This window comes from Rana temporaria, chromosome 2 (genome assembly GCF_905171775.1).
Source record: "Rana temporaria chromosome 2, aRanTem1.1, whole genome shotgun sequence".
NCBI lineage: Eukaryota > Metazoa > Chordata > Amphibia > Anura > Ranidae > Rana > Rana temporaria.
Window position 1 is genome coordinate 118,062,859 of NC_053490.1, and position 21,129 is coordinate 118,083,987.

Genomic DNA, 21,129 nt, shown 5'->3' on the forward strand with positions numbered 1-21,129 from the left:
GTGGCCGGAACTCCGCTTTAAATAATTTGTTCCGCATTGACTTCTATGGCATGCAATACCACATGTGGCCACAGGTGGGGGTGCCGGAGAGCCTCAGAAACACTCGGAAAGGCCCGGGAACAGCTCAGAAAACCTCAGAAAGGTTCTGGAACTGAGTATTTCTGAGTCTTTCCGAGTATTTCCGAATGACTCCGCTCGGTTTCGCTCAGCTCCGGCGCCCCCACACCTCAGGCCAAACGTGGTACTGCACACTGCTGTGGCTTAAATTCTGCTCATTTTGCGAGACAACACTTGCAAACCGAGTCAGGATTTTCCAAAAAACTCTTATTAAAGCTCTTATTACGAAACGCTCGTTAACTGCGTTGCTCGCAATCCGAGGTTTCATTGTATAACATACTTTTATTAGAATAATTAAAAATCGTCTCAAAACATAAGACACAACATAAAAACATCATGTACCAGCATCATACCACAAGGCCCCATACATTCCCCCCTTTCTCCAAGGGTATATACCCTACAGTAACTGATGAGATATAACAACAATATCCAAAATTGAATCAGTCTGGGGAAATGAAACCAAGGAGATAATCACAACCCAACGCATTTCGCCTTGTCGGCTTCTTCAGTGTTTTTTTTTTTTTATGAAGGGCAGATGGGTAAGTAGAGATACTGTAAGAGAAATAGACATACTTAATCTACGTTCATATATAAAAAAAGCAAGTGGATCAATCAACCTCAGTTATACCCTAAAGTAACTGATCAGATATAACAATAATATCCAAAATTGAATCAGTCTGGTGAAATGAAACCAAGGAGATAACCACAAACCAACGCATTTCGCCTTGTCGGCTTCTTCAGTGTTTTTTTTTTTTTCCATGAAGGGCAGATGGGTAAGTAGTGATGCTGTAAGAGAAATAGACATACTTAATATACGTTCGAATATTAAAAAAGCAAGTGGATCAATCGATCAAGTGGATCTAATCCTCTCTCCACATTGGCATTCCTCCACCCTCATGCACTCACCAGAAATTAGATATACAGTTTATCTCTGAGCGCTCACTTGTATGCCCCCAGTATGTGTGCATACTTTACTTCGGGATGTGGTGCTGATGTTCAACTGAATACATTTCTATTCAGAAAACTGATTGTTGAGAGTCATACTTATCACAGAAATTTGCACTTTTTATGGACTCTTTTAGCTAGATTCAGGTAGAGTTAGGTCGGCGTATCAGTAGATACGCCGACCTAACTCAGAATCTGCGCCGACCTATGTTTAAGTGTATTCTCAAACAGAGATACGCTTAAACATATCTAAGATACGAGAGCTTGCGCCGTCCTATCTTAGGTTGCAATATTTAGGCTGGCCGCTAGGTGGCGCTTCCATTGCGGTCTGCGTAGAATATGTAAATCAGTAGATACGCCTATTCACGAAGGTACGCCCGGCCGACGCAGTACAGATACGCTGTTTACGTAAAGCTTTATCAGGCCTAAAGTTATTCCAACAAATAGTTGGAATAGTAATGTTAAAGTATGGCCGCCGTTCCAGCTTCGAAATTCGAAATTTTTACGTCGTTTGCGTAAGTTGTCCGTGAATAGGGATTTACGTCGTTTACGTCCACGTCGAAATCAATAGGCCTGTGCGGCGGACTTAGCTGCAATGCACACTGGGAAATGTAGGCGCACGGCGCATGCGCAGTTTAAAAAAACCGTCAATCACGTTGGGTAAAGCCTATTTATCATAAAACACGCCCCTCAGCCGAATTTGAATTAGGCGCGCTTGCGCCCGCCGCATTTACGCTACGCCGCCGTAAGTTAGGAGGCAAGTACTTTGAGAATACAGTACTTGCCTCTCTGACTTAAGGCGGCGTAGCGTAAATACGATACGCTACGCCGCCTTAAAGTTGCCGCGAGGTCTGTGAATCTAGCTATTTAATGGGACTTTTGAGTGCTAAACAGTGATGTTAGAGCACTTTTGCACTTTATGTTTTATCTTATGTTGATATTTAATCAGCACTGAAATTGATGCACTGTAATTGATTTAATTATTTGTATTTATTTTGCACTAGAATGAATTCACTTTAATTGATTTAATTATCAATGTATTTCTTTTAATTTACTGGGTGAGTTACACATTCTCTGCACACTTTTTAGTGCATTATAGAACAAACGTTTGCTTTTAAACTAAACTGCTGCTGACATCTAGTGGTTAAAAAAGTCAAACCATTTTGTTTAATATGTTTGAATTGAGTTTTGTCAGCTGGTTATATTTATATGTTTCTGTATTAATATCCTTGCCAGACTATGCATACTTTAATAATTAGTGCATGCATAGGTTTATTTAATTACATAATTAAATAATGATACATAAATGTATATGAATTATGTTTTTTGTTAAATCATTTATTTTTACTGTGATGTCAACCACAACCGTACACAAATACACTATAGTTTTGACAGTTTGCTCCATGTAATATGGTCACCATTCAGTTCTAAATGACAGGAACCACTGTGACTAAGAACACAATATAAACATATTCGTGCATTAGGTTTAAACTGATTATTTGCAATTAGTTACAGCATATATTCATATGTTAAAGTGGATGTAAACCCTCACATATACCCAGTGAAGAGATTAATCAAATCTCCCAATATAAGTTGTACATATATATCTGCTGTCTTCACCTTTACCTACTGTTTAGAAAGTGCACACACAGTTGGTGAGGCTGAAAAAAGACACAAGTCCATCAAGTGCACCTCCTGTTAGATTTTTCACTTTCTCCTTCATCTGTAGGAGGAGATCATTGCTAGACACTGTGAGAAAGCTGATTGGAGGAAAGGCACACACCCCCTCCCCACACATGCAGAGCCTGCCTGTAAATTGTTTAGCTGGCTGCTAATCTAGTAACCTCCTCCTACACACAGGTCTATCTCTGGGCTTCGGAGAGCTTGTCAAAAGTTATTAGGCTGATAACAGAGGAACGGGGCAGGACAAAGCTACTAGACCAAGTGCTTAGAAGAGAGATAACAAAACACTGCAGATAGATGTGCCCAGCTCAAATTTCATGAAAGTTTACATCCACTTTAAACTTTACAACTAAGGCCTCTTTCACACGGACCATCTGATTGGGTCCACCTGTCTGTTTTCCAGATAGAGCCTCAATGGGCAGTCGATGTAAATGGACTTGTGGAAGGGCAGGGGAGTGTAAAGCAGTGGCGGCTAGTGTTTTTTTGGGGGGAGGCAAACCCCCCCCCCTCAGGTGGGCGGCGGTGGCACCGCCCCCGCAACCCTTCCGCTCGCTGTCTGCCAGTCTGTCCAGCACTTACCCCATCTAGGGGGCTTGCTGTGGGCAGCAGCTTCAGTGTCCTCTCCTCTAGGTGATGGGCAGCAGCTCCAGTGTCCTCTCCTCCAGCACGGCAGCTTTAGCTGAACTCACACAATTTGAACCCGCAATGCAGTTCTACTTTGGGAGGCAATTTGACAGACATCTGTGCGGGTTCCTGCACAAATATCTATACAAATTGCACCCAAAGTCGCCAAAAGTAGTATAGTCAGCGTTGCACCGATTCGGAAGGTACCATTGCCGGCAATAGCTGCCAATTTGGCATGCGATTTGACATGTCAAATCACATGCCAAATCGCATCAATGTAAACCTAGGCTTAGTAAGTAATATACAATAATATTATAAGGTAATTTACTATATTTTCAAAAACTGTACTCATATGGCTTAATGGACAAATTGCTGAAGTTTAAAGGTATAACTTCAAACTAGTAATTTCACAGTAAATAGATAAATAATACATTTTTATGTTATAAGATATGGCATAATAATATATTATTTAGCTTGAAACCTTATACCCAATAACCCCCTTCTATGACACTGAAGTGAGAGGAGAGTCTCCACTGTAGCATTTCTATTGTAAAGCTTGGACCAATGGTGCTTTACCATTGGTCCAAGGCTCCAAGCTGTCCATTGTGCTCATTGCCCCTGACAAGAAGTCTGCTGCAAACAGCGTGTGACAGCTTGTATTTAAACTGGCCACGTTGTATGTAGCTTCTGACAGGCTGCGCAAAGAGCCCCATATCTCCAGAACCATAGGTGCTAGGAGACCCACATTTTGGCCAGTGGTGGGATAAGAATTTGACCACCCACCCCAGGCCGCCAAGCTACGACCCTCGAAGTTTGATCTTTTATTTGTTTTTTATGTTCATGGCAGGTGAGGCTCTACCTCACCCGCCTCCTAAGACGTCCCTGGCATACACAGCCTTCAGGAGAGCAATGATGATGCTCTGAATCCTGCAGCAGTGCAGCTTCACTACCACACTATTATGGGAAGCTGCATTAAGTGGATTTACAGGTATTTATGTGACATTCCACGGAGACTAAGGCCTCGTACACACGACCGAGTTTCTCGGCAAAAACCAGCAAGAAACTTGCTGGGATTTTTTTTTTTGCCGAGGAAACCGGTCGTGTGTACATTTTTCGATGAGGAAACTGTCGAGGATCCCGTCGAGCAAAAAAGAGAGCATGTCTTCTTTTTCCTCGACGGGAATGGAGAAACTTGCCTTGTCGAGTTCCTCGACAGCCTAACAAGGAACTCGACGAGGAAAACGATGTGTTTCGCCCGTCGAGTTCCTCGGTCGTGTATACGAGGCTTAAGAGAAAACTGTGTGTGCAGATGGTCTTATGTTAAAGTTTTGCAGCACATATTTTGTGGCAGGCCATAGTTCTACTTTAATGCCTCCTTCTTTGGTTTTTATTACAGTCGAATTGGATGCTATGTGACCATTTTCCAGAACATATCTAACTTAAGGGATGTCTTCTATAAGGAGATGAGTAAGGTATTGGTTCCAGAGATTTCTGTATCTGAATCCAGAGCAGTGTGTGGTATTATAGAATAGTTTTATTTTAATGCATAAAGGTCACTACAAGCAGAAATATCTGCCAATCTTGCATTGGGACTCTGAATATAAATCAACACATGGGAATATCTTTTCTTTTCCAGCCCATATATAGGACAATCATTTGGCGCAATCTGCATTACCACAATAGCTTTGAAACTAATTCGGTTTTGTGGTATTCCTTCATACTGCTCCAGAAATTACCCTGTTAGTGAATTTTCCAACATCAGTTCACTCGGCACACTGCCCAGCAATTAGTTTACTATTCAATCCCCTGTGGGGACGCCCTTGCTGACAATTCCCTTATTTCTATATATCTAATATACAACATATGGTGATTTTCACCGCATGGGAATTTCAGCAGGTGCGCTCCATTAGGCGTCCGGACCGCCAAAACGATTTGTTGTTTATGTTTGTCTCAGTCTTCTTTTGTGTGTTGTTTGTTTGCACAAATCAATGAACCAGGTTCATTGGTGCAGCACTGGCCGGCCATAGTTAGTTGGTATTTTAATTAGCAATTGTTAGTACAACATTTTTGTAATTTTTGATACTATTTATTCCACTATTTGCATGTTTACATAACTTTATAAAAAAAAATTTGTAACCTATATCATTGTCCGTCACTGCCTTAGTAGCCCCTTACATCCCCAGGGACACCCTATCTTGTTTTTTCCTGTGGGATTTGGTTTTCTTTATTTGCAGGTGTTTTGGCTACAGTGGTGACCTCCATAGTGGAGGAGTGACTAGCTATAGGTTTATGGGATTAGTATCTAATACGTCAGAAGGGGTGTTCTCATCTCTTTGTGGCGTTCAATCTCTAGCTAGACTCAATAACATTAGCAAAGTCATAAGTAGTATGTCAAACTCTTCCTAATTTGTACTTTCATACTTAGTTATCGTAATTTTGTTGTTCATTGCCTGCAGGCAACTTTTTTTAGTTACCATACATTTAAAGCTCAAATAGTTTTAATTTTGGATAGAGTAGAAAAACCCCTGGTGGTTAAAATCCCTGTTAGCTTTTTCCCCATCTAGTTCTGATGGGGAGCTATCCCCTCACTTTCTGTCCCAGAGTCACAACATAATGTCATTTAAAATCTCTCCAAAGTTTTGGAGTCCTGGAATGTAATGTTACTCCATAAGAAGATTTTTTCAGTTTACGTGATAATTATAAAATGCAACGACAATGGTCAGAAATAGAAAAGGTGGGGAATCGTCTCAGTGGGCACCATGTAAAAATGGTTCTAACATTTTTACCTTCTATTCAAAACTAAAAAAAAAATGCTTCAAGAATAAAACTCTTTATTGAAAAAAGCCAGATATGAACTGAAATAGGACATGCCAGAAACTGATAAAAAGTAGAAGTTGTTGCCAGTAAAGTTCAGTATGTCTGATCAAGACAGAAAGGGGTTAATTTACTAAAACTGGAGAGTGCAAAATCTGGTGCAGCTTTGCAGATAAACCAATCAGCTTCCAGGTGTTTTTGTCAAAGTGTCATTGAACAAGCTGAAGGTAGAAGCTGATTGGCTACCTTGCACAGCTGCACCAAATTTTGCACTCTCCAGTTATAGTAAATGATCCCCAATGTGAGGGAGAAAATGGAATGTATTAAGGACATCTGTGACTGGATGTTATGGCTTGTTGTTCATCAATGCATTTTGCATGGTTATAAATGATTAGTGTTTTTAATCAATACACTGATCTTATAATCTTACCTGCAGCTAAACCACGAGCTATATGATGTGATGAGCAAACTGGAGAAGCAACATTCCAATAAAGTCTTTGTCATTAAAGGTGTTAAAAGGTATATTTTGATTCCCGTAAATGATATGGAAATGTGATAGATGTTTATGCAGAAGATGTTTTGTACAGCTGGTATACTCTAGTATAGACCTAGTAAATGGCTAGTGTACATGGGTGTTTGAGATGTGTTTGCTACGCAATCAAACGGGCCTGTATGGAACCATAGGGTCAGGACTGACAGTCAGGCCTCGTACACACAACCGAGTTTCTTGGCAAAAACCAGCAAGAAACTTGCTGTTTTTTGTTTTTTTTTCGAGGAAACCGGTCGTGTGTACATTTTTCGACGAGGAAACTGTCAAGGAACTCGACGAGCCAAAAAGAGAGCATGTTCTCTTTTTCCTCGACGGAAATTGAGAAAATTGGCTTGTCGAGTTCCTCGACAGCCTAACAAGGAACTCAACGAGCAAAACGATGTGTTTCGCCCGTCGAGTTCCTCGGTCGTGTGTACGAGGCCTCTCACTCCCAGGAACTTCATGACTCCTCTTACAAGTGGTCGGAGCCCTCAACTTGTGACACCAAAAATCTCTAAGCACAGTCTCTGGAGAGGAGTTCCTTCTTCCAAGACAAGCCAACACACCTTTTAGGCTGAGTTCTTCTGGTTCCCCCCACACATACACACATCACAGGGATCCTAAATCCTGAGGTACTCAGGCACTAGTGTATAAGAATCCCTCACCTCTTCCAGTCCAATGCAAACCTTCAAGGCCAAAGATAGCTAACATCCTTCAATATGTGGTGGGTTGTGAGGCATAGTGGGTGCAAAGGTGGTAAAAGTTATTGGGCGCCAGACACTTTTTGGACACCCTTAAAGTGGACCTCCGCCGTTAAAAAAATATTAAAAGCCAGCAGCTACAAATACTGCAGCTGCTGAATTTTAATATATGGACACTTACCTGTCCAGGAGTCCAGCGAAGTCTGCAGCAGAAGACGAGCAATCGCTCGTCTATCTGCTGCCCCCACTGCCATCCTCGGTGAGGGAACCAGGAAGTGAAGCGGTCCAGCTTCACTGCCCGATTCCCTACGGCGCATTCACGAGTCGCGCTGCACCGTCCTCACTGGTCCCCGTTGTGTTCTGGGAGCCGAGTGTTTCCGAGGACACAACGGGCGGGTGCGGGAAGTGACGAACTACCCGCAGAATACCCGCAGGAGGACTCCTGGAAGTGGGTGCAAATACCTGTCTTAGACAGGTATCTGCACCCCCCCTCCCCCCTGAAAGGTGTCAAATGTGACACCGGAGGGCGGGGGGGTTCCGATGAGCGGAACTTTAGGGTGGAGCTCCGCTTTAAGTAGTTGCAATTTCAAAAAGCAGACTCCAAGACTTCAACAGGCGGACAGCCGTACAGGGAAAGGCCCCAGCATGGTGCCACTTCTGCACCGGCAGGATTGCTGTCTCCTATGGCAACAGTACTTAAACAGTTCCTAACTCAAAGTAACAGTTCTCCTTGTAGTTCTTCAGCCCCTTGAGCTCCTGGTCTCTCATTGGTCCCTCTGATTCACTGACTCTGAATCCCGTGAGCTCCTCAAGGCTTTTGTGGTGGTATACCACCAAAAGAAAGCTCTATTTGTGGGAAAAAAAGGACATCAGTTTTGTTTGGGTGCAGCGTCGCACGACAGTTAAAGCAACGCAGTGCCGTATCACAAAAAATAGCCTGGTCATTAAGGCCAAATACTTAAAACCCTATATTGAAAACATATAGGGGCAGATCCACATACATACGCTGCGCCCGGCGCAGATGTCAGATACGCTACGCCGCTGTAACTTACTTTGACTTGGTTTAAATCCTCAACGAATTTGCGCCATAAGTTATGGCGGCGTAGTGTATCTCTTGCGGCGTAAGGGCGCAGAATTCAAATTGGGCGGGTAGGGGGCGTGTTTCATTTAAATGAAATGAACTGCGCATGCCCCGTCCGTCAAAACTCCCAGGGTGCATTGCTCCAAATCATTGTTTTCGACGTGAACATAAATGGCATCCAGCCCCATTCACTGACGACTTACGCAAACGACGTAAAATTTTCAAAATTATATGCGGGAACGACGGCCATACTTAACATTGAGTACGCCACCAGATAGCAGCTTTAACTATACGCCGGAAAAAGCCAAACGTAAACAACGTAAAAAAATGCGACGGCCGCTCGTACGTTCGTGGATCGTCGGAAATAGCTAATTTGCATACTCAACGCGGATTACGACGGGAACGCCACCTAGCAGACGTCGAAAAATTGCATCTAAGATCCGAAGATCCGAAGAACCCAGATGCCGTCGTATCTTGTTTTGAGGATTCAAAACAAAGATACAACGCAGGAATTTTGAAATTACACCGGCGTATCAATAGATACGCCGGCGTACTTTCTTTGTGGATCTACCCCATACTGTATAGCCTGCTAGTGCCAACTTCTTCTGAAATACTAGCTGTCTGGCTGTCATGCTGATCCAGTGGCGTCAATACTTTCTGAGTCACTGACCTAGAACAAGTATGTTATTCACTATTCACTTACAATTTAATGTATGTTCCAGGTTATCTGTATCTAGATACAGATAAGTAACTAATATTTTGGCATTCGTTGTATTTTCCCCAGCAAAGGTTTTCTTTAGGAATACAAAATTAATAACTCAATTCATTTTTGAGGTACTGTATTTATTGGCGTATAACACTCACTTTTTTACACTGAAAATAGAGGGTAGACTGTGCCTGCGTGTTATACGCAGGGGGCTGTGGAAAGTTTTTTCCTGAAATTTTAAGGTGCGTGTTATTCGCCTGTGCGTGTTATACGCCGATGAATACGGTACTTTACCAATTAATTGTAATTAAAATGTTATTTTCTATGTAGTCTAATAATAAGTATTTAATTCTCAATTTCAGCAACAGGAACTCTCTGATGATCTCATCTCCTATAAGTTCGACAAATTCCTTTTTCATGGCTTCAGTAGACCCAGGAGTGAGTATTTCCACACCAGGAAAGGAGAAGAGTAAGAATGGCTCCCAGTCTTCTATGACAAGTGACACCCAGGATTCCTCCACAGATGGCAACTCATGTGCTTCATCTGAGGAGGTGCAAACTGACCCGTCTCAAAATGTTCCTGATGAAGAACATGATAAACAACCCAAAAGATCAGCAAATGACATTATGGAAAACACAACAAAGAAAGATTCACTAGAGTCAACAGAACACAATGATGTGGAAAACACAACAGAAAGTAATTTTAAAGAAAATAGTTCAGACAACTTAGCTGAGAATGTCCCTGAAAAATCTCCTGTAGAGGCTGTAGATGATAAGAGGTCAGAAACCATTATACAGGGCAACAATGATACTCCAACACAAAGGGAAACAACAGACATTCCACCAAGTGATTCTGAACATAGTACTGAGATGATCACAGATGAAGAAGAATGCACAGGAGCAGGCGATACAAGTCAGCCAGACTCTGTAGACACAATAGATGGAGAATCCAGGATTACAAACACTTTAAAAGATGTGGCTGGAGAGAATCCAGAGACAGTTGATAAGAAGCACTTATCAGAAGTTTGTACAGAGAGTGCCACAACCCAACAAAAATCAGGCGAGGTGATGACAGAGAATTCCGAAGAAAATTCCCCCATTGACAATATCCAAGGGTGCTTGGGGAACATAACAAAGAATGAGTCAGATGATAAGATGCAGGACCCATCCACTGAAACAATAGTGGCTGACACTCAAAGCAAAGAATATAATGCACAGGATTCGGACTCTGGAGCACAGAACATCAATAACGATGTTCTATCAGAAGATAAAAGTACATCTCAAGTCATTACATCTGACATTGTGACTGAGAAGAGTAACACAGAGAGGCAGTCAGATGATGCCTATGATGAAGAACATCGGTTCTGATGCTGGAAATGTCACATTGCCTGAAAGTTCACAATCTGATACAGGTACAGTATATTACAATTATTCAGATTGATTAGCCAGTTGATATACATTTTAGATGCGAGCCCTATATAAACAGTTAAAATTGAAACACATGAGTATCGGGTGATTTTTTTATATCATTGGCTCACATATTGATGCTCTTAAAGATGGATTTCAAGTAGGGCAATTTTTACATTCAGCGTGGACCAATGTAAGTATGTATGTTCCACACATATGAAAAAAAAGGAGCCTCAACAAAAGTGTAGCCCATGCTAATCTCTGAACACGGTGCACATGGATTTCAAAACATCTTTAAATGTTTATGTGTATTGAGCTTTTTGGGGTGTAAGGTAGGCTATGTAATCATTAGAAACGTATGCTTGGTACCAGGGCCATCTTTAATATTGATTGGACACTGGGCAAAAAAATTCTCCACATACAATAAATATCAGCTAGACTTAAAATCAGTTTACTGTATCAGATCAGGCAGCGATTGCGATTGGTTGCCAGAGGTTACAGCATATAATTACCACTTACTGACTGGTTGCTAGAGGTTACAGCACACATTACGGCTCACTGATTAGTTGCTAGAGGTTACAGTACATGATTATATAGAGATTACTGTACAGTAATACTGCTCAGGCCTCGTACTCACGACCGAGTTTCTCGGCAAAAACCAGCAAGAAACTTGCTGCATCCTATGCATTAACCTGCCTGGCGGTCTTCCCGAGTCTGACACGGGGTTAGATTTTCCTGCTGCGAGCGGAAACCCCGTGTCAGACTCGGGCTTGCCTCGCTAGATCCACAGGCACAAGTTACTTACCTTGTCCCTGGATCCAGCGATGCCACCGCGCTGTGTGAGCGAGCAGGACCTCGCTCGATTCACACAGTGCCTCCGTGTGACGCCGATCTCCGTTCCCTGCGACGTTACGACGCACGGGGACGGAGAACGGCGCCAAATTCAAAAAAGTAAACAAACACCTTACATACAGTATACTGTAATCTTATAGATTACAGTACTGTATGTAAAAAAAACACACCCCCCCTGTCCCTAGTGGTCTGTCCTGTGTCATGCATGTCATTTTATATAATAAAAACGTTTCTTTCTCCCTGCAAACTGTAGATTGTCCATAGCAACCAAAAGTGTCCCTTTATGTCAAAAATAGTTTTAGATCAGCTAAAAAACAGCGATAATAAATTATAATCACTTGCAGAATTGTGCGATAGCGATTTGTGGGGAAATTCGTCATAAAAAAATAAATAAATAATGACAGCGACAATTCTGCAACTGAGCAAATTTCAGTGATTTTGATTTGATTACATTATTGAATAATTTTTATTATAATTATATTATTATTTGTTATAATTATTTATAATTATTTATTATATTATAATTTATAATTTTGTTTTTAAAAAAATGTCATACCCGGGATGCCTATTAGAAGCTTGTTTGGTCAGATTTAAGTGAGTTATTTCTAAAAATTACAGACCTACAATATAAAACGCCAAATTTCCTTGCAAATAATGGTACCGCTTTTAGCATGTTTTTTCTGACAGAATCATACCGCCAGGGAGGTTAAGGTGAAAAAACACCTTGCACTCTCCGGCCCCTCCGAGCTCCTGTTTTACTCACCTGAGCCCCGAACTTCCGTGGGGGCAATCCCGTGTCACTTTCCAAATGGCTTGTCAGCTCTTCATTGGTTAGATTGATAGCAGCGCAGCCATTAGCTCCTGCTGCTGTCAATCAAACCAATGATGCGGCACCCGGGAGGCGGGGCCGAGTCATACACTCGGTGGCTATGGCCGCCAACTGTATCACACCGTAGTGCGCCTGCAAGGTAATCCCCTCAGGCGAGAGCTTCCCAAAGAGGGTTAGGTCTTGTGGGGAGGTGCCACGAGAGCCGGCATGGGGCCCCAGAAGAGGACGGGGTAAAACGAACTGCACAGTGGAGGTAAGTATGACATGTTTGTTTTTTTAAAACTAAACCTATAGTACCACTTTAAGCTTTGACAATAAAATCTGAAAGCTGATTGGTTTCCATGCATATTTCGCACTCTCCAGTTTTAGTAAATCAACCCCATACTGTACATACAAATAGATCACCACCATACATTTTATTGTTTTTCAGTGTGATGAAACCTAGAAAAAAAATTCTTTAGAAATGCAGACATTTTAGCCTGTATAATGTGAGACTGCATTTTGTCTATAGCATCTTTTTTGCTGCTACTTTATTGCAGTGTTTCTCAACTCCAGTCCTCAGGGCGCACCAACAGGTCATGTTTTCAGGATTTCCCTCAGATGAAACTGCTGTGGTAATTACTAAGGCAGTGAAACTGATAAAATCACCTGTGCAAAATAATGGTAAGCCTGAAAACAAGACCTGTTGGTGCGCCTTGAGGACTGGAGTTGAGAAACACTGCTTTATTGAACTTGTCATTGAATGGTGCTTGCTTTTCCCTTTCCTATACAACCTTATAAGATATAGGTATCTTAGTTACATCATGTTCCACTTTTCTTTTCTTTTTCCTTTTTTTTTTTTTCATTTAAGGCTTGATCCATAGACCTTGCAACATTTTTCTTGCCAATCTCTGGACTCCCTGTATCATATTAATATGTTTTTGTAAGTGAGGTCTCCAGAACTGGAAAAACTATTGTAGCGGAGTGCAATATTAAAGTCCACTATCTCCGCTGGTAACCAGGGTGAATCCACAGTCAGCGCTGAAAAATAAGGCAATGTCCCAAATCCCCCCCCCCCCCCCCAGTAACCGGACGAAACACAGCTCTGGGAGTCAACTGACTTTTTATTCACAGGCTTTCATATTTATATAATTCCCCATGCAAGGGGTTTCCAAACAGCCAAACAGATTTAGCAGGGGTAGTACAGTGAGGACCACATGGGGAACTTAACATTTTGGATAATTCTCCCATCAGGCATTGCTGCACGAGGGAAAAGTCGGTTGATAGCTGGGGTTATGTGTTGTGGGAGTTCGGTTTAAAACTGCCGAACACCGATTGGGCAACATAAAACAAAGTATTCGAATGCTAGTGGATTACGGCTGCTAGCATACGAATTACTATGCCCACATAAGACCCAGCAGAATACATAGCATACAATACAGATAACCCTTTGACATGTAACGTCCAGCGTTCCAGAAGTGGCTAGGTTTGCCACAACTATTTTAAATGAAATTTAAAGTGGATGTCCGCTGAAAAAAAATTATTAAAAGCCAGCAGCTACAAATACTGCAGCTGCTGACTTTTAATATTAGGACACTTACCTGTCCTGGAGTCCAGCGCCGTCCGCAGCAGAGTACGAACGATCGCTCGTCACTCTGCTGCCCCCCCCCGCCATCCTCGTGAGGGAATTAGGAAGTGAAGCGCTCCGGCTTCACTGCCCGGTTCCCTACTGCACATTCGCGAGTCGTGCTACGCCTGCCTATTGGCTCCCGCTGTGTACTGGGAGCCGAGTGTTCCCAGAACACAACAGGGGACAGGAGGTGACGTCATGCCCGCAGGTGGCTGGAAGTGGGTGCAAATACCTGTCTTTTGACAGGTATCTGCACCCCCCTCCCCCTGAAAGGTGTCAAATGTGGCACCGGAGGGGGGGGGGTTCCGATCAGCGGGAGTTCCACTTTAGGGTGGAGCTCTGCTTTAACTAATGCTCTATATAGTAAAATTAGAACCTCCTTCTGGTGATCACTCTAGTGAAGCACCCAGAATTTAGTTTGCTTTCCACAGTGCTGGGTAACACTTTTGCTAACTTTGGGTTGTGAGAGTGTAACTGGCATGTTATGCCGCGTACACACGATCATTTTTCGGCATGAAAAAAACATTGTTTTAAAAAAATGTCATTTAAAATGATCGTGTGTGGGCTTCACATCATTTTTCGGGGTTCTGAAAAACGACAAATTTTTTTTTTGGAACATGCTGCATTTTTTAACAACGTTTTAAACTATGTCGTTTTTCGGGTTGTAAAAAATGATCGTGTGTGTGGGCTAAAACGACGTTAAAAACCTGCGCATGCTCAGAAGCAAGAGACGGGAGTGCTCGTTCTGGTAAAACTACCGTTCATAATGGAGTAAGCATTCATCAGGCTGTAACAGACAGAAAAGCGCAAATCGTCTTTTACTAACACGGAATCAGCTAAAGCAGCCCCAAGGGTGGCGTCATCCGTATGGAACTTCCCCTTTATAGTGCAGTCGTACTTGTTGTACGTCACCGCGCTTTGCTAAAGCATTTTTTAAAAACGATGGTGTGTGGGCAACGTCGTTTTAATGATGAAGTTGGAAAAACTTTGTTTTTTCTACATGACGAAAAAATTCTTTTTTTTTTCATGCTGAAAAATGATCGTGTGTACGCGGCATAAGAGTAAATTATACATAGTGAAGATTTTTCCTAAAGATTGATTCAAACTTTAGTGTCTTCTCCCCTTAACATGCATTGCAATAAAGCTAATTAGTTTAAATGGGCTGTCAATGAACCACAGCAAAGGCAAATTTAGACATTTTTTGAACCCAGTACACCACAACTTACAACATGTGCCTTGTAATACGCTGCCTTGTGGGTGCATTGCCCGTCATTATTCTAGTGTGTTGGGATGTCATTTAAAATGAATGACACTGCCCTGCTCCACAATGCCGTATGCAATCTAACAAGCATTACAGTAACATGGCAAAATGTGAATCTTATCTATTGTTTCTGGAGCACATAGGTGTAAATGAGCCTACAATCAGTAATTTATAAAAACCAAGCCAAGAAATGCCGGTGTCTTGTCACATTCGGCTACCCATCACAGATTGCTCCGGAAGTGACGTTCCGTCGCCGCCATCTTGCTACACCCCACACCAATGCACAGTAATGATAGAGTGTGAAGGGGGCAAGCGGACATTTTGTTACACCCACCGGTGCTGACCTTACATGGTTGCTATTGTGACACAACACCTTTGATTTTCACATTTAAACAGTCCGTCGGATTTACAAACACTTAGCTGGATTCACGTAGATGAGCCTAACGTTAGGCAGGCGTAGCGTATCTCATATACGATACGCCGCCGTAAGTTAGAGAGGCAAGTGCTGTATTCACAAAGCACTTGCGTCCTAAGTTACGGCGGCGTAGCGTAAATGTGCCGGCCTAAGCGCACCTAATTAAAATTGTGAAGAGGTGGGCGTGTTTTATGCTAATGAGTCGTGACCCGCCGTGATTGACGTTTTGAACGAACGGCGCATGCGTCGTCCGTGGACATATCCTAGTGCGCAAGCTCTAAATTACGCCGCAAACACTTATTGGTTTAGACGTGAACGTAAATTACGCCCAGCCCCATTCACGGACGACTTACGCAAACGACGTAAAAATTTAAAAATTTGACACGGTTCCAACGTCCATACCTAACATTGGCTGCGCCATCTTTTTGGTGGAATAACTTTAGGCCTGAAAACACCTTACGTAAACGGCTTATCTTTACTGCGGCGGGCAAGCGTACGTTCGTAAATAGGCGTATCTCGCTGATTTACGCATTCTAGGCGTAAATCAGCGTACACGCCCCTAGCGGCCGGCCTAAATAGACAGCTAAGATACGACGGCGCCCGCAGTCGTATCTTAGCTAGATTTAAGTGTGTCTCAATTTACACTTAAATTTACGACGGCGCAGATTCAGAGTTACGACATCGTATCGACTGATATGCCGGCGTAACTCTCTCTGAATCTGGCTAATAGTATTTAAGCATATAAGCTCCGTTTTGTGTTGAAAATAACTGTGAAATCTAAAACTCCGATGGGTGTAACAAGATGTCCGCTTGTCCCCTTCACACTCTATCATTACTGTGCAATGGTGTGGGGTGTAGCAAGATGGCGGCGAGGGAACGTCACTTCCGGAGCACTCTGTGATGGGGAGCGGAATCTGACACTACACTGGGGTTGTTGTCCAAATTAAAAAATGAAAAAAAAATACTTTAAAGTAGCATTAAACCCTCCAAGTTTTTTTGTTCATCACATTGAGCATACTAAAATAAACATTCCGTAGTAAACTATTTTTTTAAATTCTTACCCCAGCACTTGTAGGTTGCAACCTTTAATGCTGCTGGATCCTGCTCTCTTGGTGCTGCTTCGCTGAACATTCGTTTTTCACAGGCAAGAGTTAACAGTGGACAGTGCAGTCTCCTGACAGTCTGTTAACTCTGAGAAGGGAGGAGGGGGAGGAGGAAGGAGGATCCTAGGATACAGGGCTGTGTGCTTCTGTTGATGCACAAATTGTAGAGAGACACAACCCTAGCCTACATTCAAGGGTGACTCCATAGGATGCAGCAAGAGAAAGGAGCCATCTTAAACAGGAAACCTTGGGCAGTGGTCATGGCACCGGCATAAACTGGAACATAAACATACTCAGTGATTAAATCAGCTGCTGAAAATTATTTAATAAACTAAGGGTTTAACCACTTCCATACCGGGCACTTACGCACCTTCCTGCCCAAGCCAATTTTCAGCTTTTAGCGCTGTCGCACTTTGAATGACAATTGCTACATGCTACACTGTACCCAAACAATTTTTTTATAATTTTATTCCCACAAATAGAGCTTTCTTTTGGTGGTATTTGATCACCTCTGCGATTTTTATTTTTTGCGCAACAACTAAAAAATTTTGAAAAAAAGTTTTTATTTTCTTTTTACTCATTTTTTTTGTAAATAAGTAAGTTTTCTTCTTCGATTACGGGCACTGATATGGCGGCACTGATGGGAACCGATGAGGTGGCACGGATAGGCGGCACTGATGGGCACTGATAGGCGGCGCTGGTATGCGGCACTGATGGGCATTCATAGGCGACACTGATGGGCACTCATAGGCAGCACTGATGGGCACTCATAGGCGGCACTGGGCACTCATTGGCGGCACAGATGGGCACTCATAGGTGGCACTGATGGGCACTCATGGGCTCCGCCGGAGGCTCTTTACCAAGATCGGAGATGCAGGGTGTCAGACTGACACCCCGCATCACACATCGCTGCGCTGCACGCCCCCACCGCCGCGCGCCGGCATGTTATCCTGCTGGACATCAATAGACGTCCAGTCAGGATTTCAGAACCACTTCCCGCACGTCAATTTACTATTGACCGGCCGGGAAGTGGTTAACCTGCCTATTGGTAATCCTGAGTCAGGCTCGGGGTGGAATTTCAGCACCAATAGCGGTAACCCCAAGCCAGACTCGGGATTGCATTGCAGTATACAGGCGCAGATTACTTACCGTGTCCCCTGGATCCTGCAATGTCTCCCCGCTGTGTGATCGAGCTGTCTCCTCGCTCGATTCACACAGTGCCGAGTGCCGCCGAGCTCTGTTCCCTGCGACGTTACGACGTACGGGGGCGGAGATTGGTGCTAAATTCAAAAAAGTTAAAACACAATACACATACAGTATACTGTAATCTTACAGATTACAGTATACTGTATAAAATAAATACACACCCCCTTTGTCCCTAGTGGTCTGTCCAGTGTCCTGCATGCACTTTTATATTATAAATACTGTTCTTTCTGCCTAGAAACTGTATATTGTCCATAGCAACCAAAAAGTGTCCCTTTACATCAAAAGTGGTTTTAGACAGCTAGAAAACAGCGATAATAAATTACAATCACTTGCTGAATTGAGAGATAGCGATTGGTGGGGAAATTGGTCATCACACACTAAATCTAATGACAGCGGCAATTCTGCAACTGAGCAAATTTCAATGTTTTTGATTTGATTACATTATTGAATAATTGTTATTATATTATTATTTGTTATAAATATTGATAGTTATTTATTATATTATATTTTATGATTTTGTGTTTCAAACTTTATCATACCCGGGATGTCTACTAGACTCTTGTTTGGACAGATTTAAGTGAGTTATTCCTAAGAATTACAGGCCTACAATATAAAACGCCAAATTTCCTAAAATCTGAAAGAATCATACTGCCAGAGAGGTTAAAGAGGAGTTCCACCCAAAAATGGAACTTCCTCTTAACCCACTCCTCTCCCCCTTACATGCCACATTTGGCATGTAATTTTTTTTGGGGGGGGGGAGTGGGGGCTTCAGGAGAAGGGGACTTCCTGTCCCACTTCCTCCTTCCGCCAAGGGGCTGCAAAGGCGATACGTCATATTGCCTTTTGGCAGCCCCTCCCTGTAGGCGATCGCCTGGGACACGTGACAGGTCCCAGGCGATCGCCTGTCCAATCAAACAGCGCAGCGCCAGGCGAAGGGGACTTCCTGTCCCACTTCCTCCTTCCGCCAAGGGGCTGCAAAGGCGATACGTCATATTGCCTTTTGGCAGCCCCTCCCTGTAGGCGATCGCCTGGGACACGTGACAGGTCCCAGGCGATCGCCTGTCCAATCAAACAGCGCAGCGCCAGGCCGCGCCGCGTGCGCATGCGCAGTGCCGCTCGCGCATGCGCAGTGGATGCCCGGCCGTGAAGCCGAAAGCTGTCACGGCCGGGTGCCCACAGTGACAATGAAGACGCCGGCCGGGGAGGGGGGGAGAGGAGCGAACCCCCGGCCGGCGCGTCGCTGGAACGCTGGAGCAGGTAAGTGTCAGTTTATTAAAAGCCAGCAGCTACACTTTTTGTAGCTGCTGACTTTTAATAAACTTAAAAAATGGGTGGAAAACCCCTTTAATATCACGCTAATGAAAGTTATAGCTGTATAAATGCTCTGTGTGTGTCTAAATCATTGTTCTAAAATAAAATCTCTTTATCAGCAGGTATGGAAGAACAATCAAGACTCCAGAACCAACATGGAGAGAGAGAGTACAAAGCACTAGCTGAACTATGGAACTGTATTTGCTCTATTCAGATAAATCAACTGCATACAAGGGAAATGATGCTGCAACCTTAGTGGGAAAACTTTCTCCAAAGATTAAAGGGAATATATAGTATTAGTAATTATTAGTTATCCATATAAAGAAAACCAGAAAAATAATCGTATTATTATGTTTTACTGTCATCGAAGCTTTATTTCTGCAACGTACAATATGTAATTTAATAATACAATAAATGGGGTCTGCTATATTTGCTAATAAGGAATGTAGAATGTGCGTCATGCTTTGCAGTTGTACACAATAGCCGTGCTTTACTGCTCCGTCTTACCCTTTAATCTACGAGTCAGTAAGTGCTTTGAAATGAATGGCACTCCCTGCGTAGCGTGAAAGTGATTGTAAATGTTTAAAGCTGAATTTTAATCTGCTTATATTTTGCCTTTCTTGGCTCCTCTTTTTACCCCTCATAAACATGCTAATGACCTTTTTTTTTTTTTTTTTTTATAAAAACCTTTTCATTTTCATCATATACCTTATTTTAGATCCAGTGATGTCATCACTGAGCCTTTGTGCTTGTCTATGCAATGCAGGTAGAGGATTGATGGTGGGAGAAAGGGCCACAGGGTTCTGATATTTAACATTTATAGACACAGAATGCCATTAACACATACAGCCAGACTATGTCATATAAGACGTTTTATTTTTCAACATATTTACAATGCAAGAATTACATACATTTAATCACTTAAGGACCGCCTAAGGCCGATATACGTCTGTCAGAATGTCGCGCACGCCGGTCCGAAGCTCCGTGACTGCGGGACCCGCGGACCCGATCGCCGCCGGTGTCCCGCGATCAGTCACAGGAGCTGAAGAACGGGGAGAGGTGTGTGTAAACACACCTTCCCCGTTCTTCACAGTGGTGCTGTCATTGATGGTCTGTTCCCTGATATAGGGAAAGGCGATCAATGACGTCACACGTCCAGCCCCGCCCCCCTACAGTTAGAAACACATATGAGGTCACACTTAACCCCTTCAGCGCCTCCTAGTGGTTAACTCCAAATTGCAATTGTCATTTTCACAGTAAACAATGCATTTTTATAGCATTTTTTTAAACCCGCGCATGCTCAGAAGCAAGTTATGAAGCAAGCTTGAATGGAGCTTGAAACAGAGTGCCGTTGTACGTGCTGAACGTAACCGCGCTTTGCTAGAGCATTTTGAAAAAACGATGGTGTGTAGGCAACGTCATTTTTTTAAATGAAGTTTGAAAAACTTTGTTTTGTTTCATGATAAAAAAACTTTGTTTTATTTCATCACAAAAAACGACCGTGTGTACGCGGCATAAGTGATTCTAAGCCATTCAGAGGAAGCTTTGTATTTTTATTATTAAGTACAAGAATTCCTCTGATTGGCCAAAGAGGAAATTGTGACATCATTCACCTGCCTGAGAGGAAGCTTTGTATTCATTAATAAAATAAAAGGCTTCCCCTGAATGGCTTAAAAGCATTCAGCCAAATTTAATTTTGTTCCAGCAGTCCACAAAAAAGTGATACAGCTCTGCATACTGTATGGATTTTATGCTACTACCCTCTGTAGTGAAAGGATACATGAAGTTGTGCTTCAATAGACATTATGTTGCCCATCAACATGCACTGCATTTCAGCAGCCTCGTTAAGAGGAACTGCAGTCTGCTCACAGCTGAAGCTGCTGCCTGTTCACTTCCTGGATTTACACAGACACACAGAGGCACGCCTTCAGCTCGG

At 42.8% G+C, this 21,129-nt stretch overlaps 1 protein-coding gene across 2 annotated transcripts in view; it reads left to right on the plus strand.

Moving 5' to 3' along the window:
* The window catches only part of BIN2 (bridging integrator 2), a 58,286-nt gene extending 38,649 nt beyond the window's left edge, over positions 1-19,637 (plus strand). The window contains exons 8-11 of one of the 2 annotated variants that reach the window (XM_040340835.1): positions 4,766-4,841; positions 6,620-6,702; positions 9,563-10,612; positions 19,313-19,637. In XM_040340835.1, coding sequence (XP_040196769.1) covers positions 4,766-4,841; positions 6,620-6,702; positions 9,563-10,568 — 1,165 coding nt within the window. In that variant the 3' untranslated portion in view covers positions 10,569-10,612; positions 19,313-19,637. The remainder of the gene's footprint in view (positions 1-4,765; positions 4,842-6,619; positions 6,703-9,562; positions 10,613-19,312) is intronic. The other variant, XM_040340834.1, reaches the window with a different exon arrangement.
* Positions 19,638-21,129: the final 1,492 nt, after the last annotated feature.